The sequence below is a fragment of the Mytilus galloprovincialis genome, chromosome 13 (assembly GCF_965363235.1).
Source record: "Mytilus galloprovincialis chromosome 13, xbMytGall1.hap1.1, whole genome shotgun sequence".
Classification (NCBI taxonomy): Eukaryota; Metazoa; Mollusca; class Bivalvia; order Mytilida; family Mytilidae; genus Mytilus; species Mytilus galloprovincialis.
Window position 1 is genome coordinate 30,438,379 of NC_134850.1, and position 10,843 is coordinate 30,449,221.

The 10,843-nt window shown below is 32.0% G+C and overlaps 1 protein-coding gene across 1 annotated transcript; it reads left to right on the forward strand.

The window, feature by feature from the left end:
* The first annotated feature begins 476 nt into the window (after positions 1-476).
* Positions 477-8,580, forward strand: LOC143057236 (uncharacterized). The gene is made up of 7 exons (XM_076230506.1): positions 477-896; positions 2,262-3,309; positions 4,292-4,584; positions 5,079-5,216; positions 6,382-6,480; positions 7,354-7,451; positions 7,983-8,580. Exons 1-7 carry the CDS (start codon positions 737-739, stop codon positions 8,097-8,099), a joined length of 1,953 nt encoding a protein of 650 aa, XP_076086621.1. The 5' UTR covers positions 477-736; the 3' UTR covers positions 8,100-8,580.
* The last annotated feature ends 2,263 nt before the right edge of the window (positions 8,581-10,843 follow it).

Genomic DNA, 10,843 nt, shown 5'->3' on the forward strand with positions numbered 1-10,843 from the left:
TATGGACTTTCCGAATTGATTTTCCTCTAAGTTCAGTATTTTTGTGATTTACTTTTTGTAACAAAAAATGTTACTGCTAAAAACATTCTAGAAAAGACTGTTGAAACGTTCTGGACATTCAAATGTGTTAAAGATGCTTCAAAACTATGTGTAGAACCTAATTTTAATTTAAAATGTAAATATATCATCAACAAAAGTCATTCTAAATGATTTTTTTTTCTTTTTTAATCAAATTTAATTCGCCGTCTTTTCCTCACTATACAATACCTTCTTTTATGCGACTTAATACATGATTTATTCCAGTGGAGCAGAAATAGAGAATCTAAACTAGTTTCTGTGATGTGGAGTTTGATAATGTTAGCATCATGTCCGTGTTGTGCCTAAAGAAAAATGGGATATACTACAATTGATCTGAAAATTATTGTGATTTGAAAAATTAAGATTTTTCTTGTTTTTATTAAAACGGTTTACCGATTGGTTAATTTGTTTTGTGTCTGTTCAAAGCAAGGAAAAACGGACCCTTTGTCATTTGTTGATATTTGTTATTTATTGTTTGAATGTCATTGTTTCCTAGTATGGGAATTTTTTTTTTTTTTTTATAATTTTTTTTTTTAGTATGGGAATTTTTAGGGGTAGAACTATCTGTTGTATTTCACAACATTTTGTGGAATTTTGTTTGGGGCATATCTATCTTGAAATAACTTTTAAATGATTATGATTTCAGATTTTTAAAAAAATGGTCAAACGAAATCAGGTACTTCCCGTACAGTCATTGCCTAGCTTTAAATCTGACAATGGATCTCTGCCGTCGTTGAGTAGGAGTGGTTTTAACGAGGTGATAACGAGAATGGCATTCAGAAATACTAACAGAAATCCATGCAGAAAACTGTGTTTTGGTAAGTATCTTAAAGTTCGATTCTGTGTGTGCTGCATTGTCGTTTGGTTTTTTTGTTGCACTTCAGTGTTTCTGTTATTTCGTTGTTTTCCTCTTATAGCCTCTGGTTTTAGTTTGTACCCCGGATTTGTTTTTATATTAATCGATTTATGACTTTCGAACAGCGGAATACTACTGTTGCCTTTATTTGTCACATAATACGTAAAGATAGAACCCAGCTAACGCCTTCGTATTTTCGATTGGAACCTTACCTTATTTCACATGACACAACATAGAAAACTAAAGAATAAACAACACGAACCCCACCAAAAACTAGGGGTGATCTCAGGTGCTCCGGAAGGGTAAGCAGATCCTGCTCCATATGTGGTACCCGTCGTGTTGCTTATGTGATAACAAATCCGGTAAATAGTCTAATTCGGTAGGTCACATTCATGAAAGGGAAGGGGATTGTAGTTACGACGTAAGGAACATATCCGATATCATTTGTGAACCGGTTATTCCATAACGGTCAACCAACTCGTGATGGCGTCCGTAAAATTTACGAAAGGATGATTTCAACTTCACCATTTGGAACTCTTGGTTTAATAGCTTCCTTGTGAGCAGCAACCCTCTATCAAGAAAATCATGATAGGAAACCCAAGCACGGGAATAACGTATCAATTGGGAGATATATACCCCGTATGCAGGTGCTGCTGGAATGTTACTACTTAGAAATGGAAAGTTCACAATTGGAAAGCTAAAATCATCTCTTTTGTCGTAAAGTTTTGTTTTGAACCAACCCTCATTGTCAATTTCTAGATGTAAGTCAAGATATGAGGCCGACTTAACTGTATCTGTAGTATATTTTATCTCTAGTTCGATGGGATACATGCGTTCCACATAGTCTCCAAATTTGATTATTTAGTGAAAGAACATCATCTATATGGCGGGAGGTAGAGTTAAATGATACTGCCAACTTTTTGTTTTTCTTCCTAAGAAGTTACTGCATGAAGTCAGCCTCAAAATAATTAATTGTTATATTGATAACAGTATGTCATAAACGAATTAAATGCTTGATTACTTACTCAATTGCTTGCTCGCTTGCTTGCTTGCTTGTTTTTTGCTTGTTACTTTCTTGTTTGTTTCCTTGATTGGTTTAATTTTCTTTGATGTATAATGGCCAGTATTTCATGCATATTTAAGATAAGTACAAATTAATAGTAGACACAGAATTTAGTTCTGCAAAATGGATCGACGCGGTAAAAAGTGGTTTATTAGGGAACATAATTCGTTTGTTGTGCCCGACAATCTTGTCTAAGGTATATCTTAAATAAAACGTATCAATATATCCTGCATTAATAGGCTATCCAATTATTGTATTTTTCAGGAAATCCAATTACTGCATCTGGGAAGCGGAAACAAACAGCGAAGATGGTTTTCATTGTTTTATTTCCAATTACAGTTTTGACTGTAATGACAGCCATTGGTTTCACATCGTCTTTGCGGTTACACTTCAAAACTGAAAACGTGATAAGAAATATAGATTTAAAGACAAATATTGGCAAATTAGTAAGCGCCCTTCAGTTCGAACGCTATAAATCTTCGCTATATATCAGTGAGGTAGGCGTATACACAAAAACAGATCTCTTATCAGTTTATCAAGATACAGATATTGCACTAAAGCAGTTGTATACATGGCCTGTAAGTAGCACCAATCAAAGAAAAGAGTTGCATTCACGTGAAAAATATAGACTACGTTTGATTAAGCATCGAAACGCGTTACTTTTGTCGAAGTCTACATTTACAGGTGAAATAAGTTTTTACTCGAACGATATTGAAATATTTATAAGCTCTTTATATGCCACAATAGGGGAAGAGGAAACTGGGTTTATTTGGAAATCGTTGATAGCTTTTCAGGAATTACTTATGGGTCGCGATTACATTGACAGAGAACTGAGTTATGGTATTTACTTCTACTCAAAGGGGTCTTTTCTCGACATAAGCAATTATATACTTTTCATGGAAAGTCAGGATACTGCAAATACCTGCATTGAAGCTGCAAGACAATATTCAGATGTTATTGATGAAAGTTATGAAGACAGCTTACATTTGCTGAATACCACTCAACTGGAGATAGATCGTATGAGATCTGAAGTCAGGTCAAATAAATTCTCGATACCAGAAGGTTCTGCTGAGTTAGTTCAAACATGGATCTCAAAAATGAACATATATCGCCAAGTTATGGAAAATATTCAACAGGCACTAACGGTCAAAATAGACACCGTGTTACAAAAAAGGGCTGACATTGTATTTAACGGTCTGGTCACGTCTGTGGCTGTCTTTATAGTTGTTGCAATTTTTAGTCCATTCCTCATCTACTTTGCCTACCTGCTGACATCAAGAATTCAACAATATTCTTTTGAAATAGCTGAAAAGTAAATACTTGTTATTAGTTATATAAGCCACTATAACTTAAATGATAAAAGCAAGACAAGGTTGATATTTTCTAATTTACAGTAATGTCATTACAGCTTGGAAGGTAATATGAAAACAAATTAAAATATCTATTGAAATTAAAAAATTTTATCATTAGAGATTTAATTTTTTTAAATGTTTTTTAAAAAGTAAATCACTCTTTATATTACAATGCAATATGAACTATATAGAAAAGTATAATACAAATATTTCATAAAAAGATTTTATAATTTTTAGTAGTACCAATAAATTAAATTAAATGAAACAGCAAATTATATACGTACTTCTTATCATGTATTCCAATAATAAAGGACCTTGTCTGTTTTTACATGTACGCTATACACATGTAATTAACCCAGTAGATGAACAAGAGTAATGAGGCATCACAAAACGTTAAAATACCATAATAGTCGGTTAGAAGTCAACATATAAATGGATATATATAAAATTTTCATTAAAGATATATGTTTAGCAAAACATAACATATAATAGACTCATCAAAGATATAAGCATCATAAAGTATATGTCCAAGTCGTCTCGTCTACAAATTTTTAAAGACTCGTTAGTGAAGCTCGAATCAAAAGAGGTTAAAAGGGCTGAATAAAGTACCTCGCTGAAAAGCATTCAGGATTTAAATTTGTCTAGATGTGTGTTTAACTAGGTGCTTCTAAACAAAACAAAAATCAACATAACTTTGATTGCGATTTAAAGACTTCAACTTCAACTTTAACATTAATAACCTTTTCTCAAAATCTTCATTTTTGCAGTAACTCTCAATAAAAAAACCATAAAGATAGAAAGTCCAATTCGGGAAATTTCGTTCAATCATTGATATATTTTCTGTTTAAACCAGAATACAAAACAGGCACCAATGCTGTTGTTGTTTGACGGAGGTACGTTTTAGATGTTTTACTATTGAACAAATTTTATGTTTTCTTTCAGAACACAAGCTTTGAACAGGAATAAAAAGCAGAGTGACGCTTTACTCTATCAATTATTACCACAACCAGTTGCCGAACAATTAAAACGAAATGAATTTGTAAGTGCAGAACAATTCGCAGACTGTACCATTCTCTTGAGTGACATTGTTGGGTTTACAAGTCTATCTTCAAGAAGTTCCCCGTATCAGGTCGTGGAAATGTTGAATACTCTTTTCTCATGTTTTGACTTTAGATTGTCATATTATGACGTATACAAACTGGAAACAATAGGAGATGGATATATGGTCGTATCCGGTACGTATTTACTACTTTGTAATTAAGGAATGACTAATAAATTTTCTGAAAAAAAATAACATAAAAAATGTGGTGCGCACTGAATAACCCGCGTAGTATTAACTACTTTGAAATATATAGAATAGAAAAGTGTGTTACCCGGTTATAAAAACGTTTCATAAAGTGTACACCGGAATTTGATGTTTTGTTTGACTAACTAGCCTGTAAACATACAAATAAACTGATATTTGAATAATCTCCTATAGACAATATAATTTTCATTTTGGTGTAAAAAACAAACAATGAAATTGTGTATTATTATTCTTATTTCTTAAACGACGAATAAAAAAAATTCAAACTTTGGAAAAATAACTTATGTAGAAGGTCTCTGGAATTTGCCGTTTCAAAATCTACTACATTTTGGGTAATATGATCAATAGCATATACTAAACAGTTTTTGTTCATCCAACAAAATATGTATCATTGTTTGACGACGACTATTAAATATTTTACAGGTGTCCCGACTAGAAATGGTACAAGACATGCCTCTGAAATAGCTAGATTAGCACTAAATATTTTACATCACACCAAACAATTGAAGTTGCCCCAGTTTCCTGGAATGAATTACAAGATCAGAATAGGCTGTCATTCAGGTAAATGAATCATTTCGTCAGTATCAAATACAAAAGAATTAAATCTGTATGATCGATTAAAGGGAACAGTAGTTTACAGGTTTTCAAATCAATCCATAACGAATAAAAGAGCAGAAAGAATTCCTGAAGGCGATGCATGCATTTCAAAAGACCCGGTTCATCGACAGGGGACGCGTCTTCTGATATGCATGCATCGCCCGCCAATGCGAATTTACACTTAAGTAACTTTTAGAAGTAGCTTGCATGCAACAAGACTTGTTTAATGAAGAATCACTTTTTTTAAATTGCCGAAAACTCATACAACAAGACTTGTATAATGTAGAAACACTTTTTTAAATTGTCATTAGGTGCAGTTTATTGACTTATTATCAGTGTTATAATTCGCATTTCGTTTATATTTCTTTACGTGTAGATCCTACAAATTCCCATTGAAGATAACTTGCCAATACCAATCCAAGATTATTGATGTTTCATTGCAATTTAATTGTTTTACTATGCAACTGGTGATTAAGATATAAGGGGGTATCTAATGCTGTCCACGGTCCGTTATAAACACTTATTTTAAATGTTTTCACCATTGTCTGTTTGTTGGTGTTTTTCTCCCACGTATTGTACAATTGAAACACATTACTGTGAATTTATTTTTTTTCGTGTGAACCAATTTTCGTGGAATCTGGTAAACTAACATGTTCAAGGATATCTGAATTCGTGGTTTTGTGAAAGTCTGCGTGCGTGCATTGTCATTTGTTGAACATTAAAATTCGTGGTTAACCTGTAATTGGTATCCAACGAATAATAATGAATCCACAGTAGTGTTTCAGTTATTATTTGCAAAATTGATAATGATGACAATCTTCTCTACAGTTGAACGAAAATGAATGATAATCATAGGTACCAAGCTTTAAATTTTGAACCTCAGACTGTTTTTTTTGTCTATAAGAGCCTCGTCAGTGCCGCTCGAATGAAACAAGTTAAAAAGATTAATAAAGTACGAAGTTGAAGAGCAATGAGGACCCAATATTCCAATAAGATTATTTGTGTCACTGTATATCTTAATATAAAATGATATAGAACATAAAAATGATTTTAATCTAGGTTTAAGTTTCATGGTTTATCTTGATATAAATTGAAATAGAACATTTAAATGATTTTAATCTATGTTAAGGTCCAGTGGTGGCCGGAGTAGTAGGATCTAAGAATCCGAAATATTGTTTATTTGGATCTACAGTTCGTGTGGCTGAACTTATGGAATCATCTAGTGAAAGTAAGACTTATAACCTTTTCATAGGATAATGAAATATGATTTGATCATTTTAGCTAGCTACAAAAAAAAATAAAAAATACTATACTCAAAGGAGAATTCAAAACGGAAAGTCCGTGATCGAAGGCAAATCAAAAGCTTGGTACAGGCACTTTCTTATGTAGAAATGGTGGTTTGAACCTGGTTTTGTAGCTAGATTATCCTCTGATGTGTATGTGGATTAAATGCAGGTTTATTTCACCATTTTCATAAAGGCTTTTCTGTTTTGAGTATTGTTTGGAGTTCGGTATATTTGTTATTTTACTTTTTAGTATGACAAAAAGGAAAATCTCAAAACACTGAACTCCAAGGAAAATTCAAACAAAAAACGGTTAACCAAATGGTAAAATCAAAAGATAAAACACATCAAACGAATGGATAACAACTGTCATATTCCTGACTTGGTACAGGCTTTTTCTTATGTAGAAAATTGTGCATTGTCAGTTTGAATTCGGCTTATGTGTTTTAAATTCCCTAGGGTAGCATTCGCCTATATTTCTCTCTTTCATGAATTTCATTATGATATTTGAAACTAAAGTTGACACAGTACATTGAAATGTTTACTTACTCCAATTATATATGTTTACTTTAAATATTATTCTTTATTGTATCAAATCTGCAATGTATATTGTCAAATTAAATGCATACATTATTTTTAATTTTTCGAATTAGAAGTTCCGCGGAAAACCTTTCTTTAAACAATGCTATAATACCTGTTCTCGTTTGAACACATATACGCAGTTTTATTCCATCAGATTCATATTGTTTTAATATTTCTTCCCATAACCGTCAGTAACCACAAAAGACATTATCTAAAGCAAATTTCCTTCCTTTCAGGCAATAAAATTCAAGTTAGTGCTACAACAAAAAGACTACTATCTAACATAGGTGGATTTGAAATAACAGAAAGAATGGATGGTGTGTTAACAAATACTGTAAGTTGACAAATGTTTAAGGATGAAACTCCTTTGTAGTTAAGTTTCATTTCTAAATATGATAACTGTGCTTTAGTGCACCTTTTATGCTCTCGTCCATTTTATTTATAATATAAATCAAGAGGCATTAAATATTCTTTAATTTTGTTTTAGAATTGACAACACTTTTGACAAATACAAAACATGAATTGAAATGTAACACCTTTTGATCACAGAAAACTATCAAAGCAACGTGTTATGTAAACTCGCCATAGATAGCAGGATAAAAAAAAGTATATGCGAGACGCACGTTCGTATTAAGAAAACTGATCATTGACGCCTAAATCAAAAGGTAAAATAGGCTAAAAAAAAATAAGAAATTTAAAGAACATTGAGAATTGAGCACAACCACTTCGGATGGGATTTGCCAAATACAGCTAAGGTTATCTATTCCTAAATTAGAAAATCATTTTGAAAAATTCAAAGTTTGTTAACAGTTAATTTAAGATTAAGCACATTATACTTGACGGTTTAATTTCCTTTGCTTTACAGATGAAGGATATACTAGAAGAACACAGTTTGTCACCAAAGACTTTCTGGTTAACTGATCACAGCAGTTGTACAACTGATACATCGTCATTATCTACTGTATCTATCATATCAGAATAATAAAACGTATGCATAAATTGTAGACATTTACTGCGGGTATTTTTTTAATTTGTGTTCATTTACATCTGTCAAGAAAATATGACTACAAATATAATTAAGTGAAAAAGGATATGCTCCTTTCACATAAACAGGTGCAACAGAGATTTAAGGAAGAACAAATGAAATCGACACTTGTCAAGTTTTACTGTCACCATTCTTATTGGATGACCGATGCTATGTATAAAGAATCGGCGAATTACATCATAAGCGCAATATGTTAATGGTCTAGATTCTTATGTACCAGTATAAATCTGTAATTTTACTGATTGAGTCCTATTCTCATTTTGGCGGAATGTGGATCACATGGAAGGTGATATGATAATAAGAAGATGTGATATGTTTGTCGTTTAAATACATGCATAATACGAGACGCTTGCCTTGTTGATTGATACATCCGTTCTCGCTAAATTTGGAGTTCATGCAATTCCCTTAGTTTTTCGTTTGTTTCCATGATTTCTTTATAATAAATCGATTTAATACTGTTGCCTTAATTTTAATATTTTTTAAAGAAACTACTTCACGTGAGAACTTCTGGACAGACATGAAATTACATTGATATGACAATTTTCTGTAATTCTACTGTTCATAAAATGTTATGAACATGTTGAAAATTGAGACTTACTGCATCAAGGCATACTGTGGGCTCATTATTATTCGTTTGATACCAACTTTTTCGTGGATTTCGTTGGAACCGGTGAACCACGAAATTAAATGGTCCACGAATATAAATTTTCTAAAGGCTTGCATGCAGATTTTAGTCAAACCACGAAATAAAATATCCATGAACCTGTTAGTTTTCCTTAATCCACGAAAATTGGTACCCACGATAATAAATGAATCCTCAGTATATAGCTTTCTACTGTGTCAATTGAAGTTACATGTGAACCAGTTTAGAAATGTCAATTGAAGTTTAATGTAAACCAATGCCTTATCAACAGAGATGTTCACCCATGTAGTTGGCAAATCTTCTTTTCTATGGGGGAGGGGGCGGGTTCAATTAATTGTTAGTTCATATAGTTGTATGGTTTTGCATTGAATGAGATTGACGTTTTATGAACGAATGATATTCTTTTATATACGACTTATGTATTAATTTTGAGAGATTCCAGAGAGGGATAAGTTTCATACAATTTATACACATGTGTTCCACTTTGTAATCATAAATTTGATAATATTATATATACGTAAGTTATATGGTTTGCTACTGACCCCTGACGGATCCATAGAAGGTAAGTAAAATCCACAGGGGTTGAGGCCGGAGGCCAAATCCCCTAAGGATTTTATTCACCAGCTATTGTTCGTAGGGGATAAGTAGTTAACCGTATAATGAATTTATCGCACGCTGAACTGTTTCTGCTGCTTTTTGTTGAAATAGTAACAATAAAACACAACAACATTAGTAGATGACGTCACCATTACCAAAAGACGTGACGTCATGACGTCATGAATCCCTATCAAAACTACTAAACCCCTACGACTGCATATGGGGTCACCACGTAACGACTTTAAACCAATCAAAACGTGATAAATCATGTGAGAGGTAACTAGTTGTTCCACAGCATTAATTATAATAAGATACACTGTAAAACTTTAAAACTATCAATTAAACAGTAACATGCATACACGAACGGAAGTATCTAGCTATGACAGCATAGAGAGCAAAGATAGTGTCCTTTGTCAAGTGGAAGGCGCACCGGAAGCACGAAGATTATAAATACTAGGATAGAGTTCCTGCTCACGGACTATCCCTCTAAGAGGTATTTTCATTTCAGTAGGCAGTGGTTGGATACAGAAATGAATTTAAACATACTTCACAAAAAAAATCTATTTAAGATCATTTATATTGATTTGACTATTAAATTTTATATCTCATTTGGTCATATTGCTTTTTTAATCTTTCTACATGTAGGCAATTATGTATCCCTGTCTTTCATTTTTTGTTGGAGTTTATGCGGCTCTGAGGAGAATAAATAAAAAAAAAAAGCGCACGAAATTTATGGTTTTGTTTTATTTTACTAGCACTTGGTGAATACTACTGCTGATAGACTACTTGTCTCCGATCATGATATTGAAATGCTTTATAACAACTGTTTCCTTTTTCTAAATTCCCCGGTTATAAATGAAAAATTTATTTAGAAACTCAAAATTACAACTTCCTCAAGCAAAGTGATATTTCTCTATTATATGTCCTTTTTAATCATATACATGCATGTAGCTTTATGTTTATACTTTAAGGTGGAATAAATTAAGTATTCGTTAGTTTACCTAGACATTTCTACTTGTTATATACTAGTCAACAAAAGAAACGATACACGACTTTGAAATAAAATGTATCAAAAAGTATTTAATATAAAACAAACATGTGATAATAAAAATCAAAACTTGTGATAATAAAAATCAAAACTTGTCGGAAAGTATCTAAATTCCATGTAAATGATCAAAGGGTGCAAATTAGTTTTGCGGAAAGTTGAATAAAAAATCGACACATAATTTTCTAAGCACTAAATAAAATTTCAAATTTGTTTAAAAATATTCAATATGCTAATCAAGTTATGTTTATGTTGTAACTAATGGGTTGAAATATTGTTTTTTTTCAAATTCTTGGGAAAAAAAGTGCTTTTTTAAATCTCAAAAAATGCAAAAAAAAATATTTTATTTTCATCTCAAATCAATGCTTTAGACATGAAAACAACACACAGTAAATT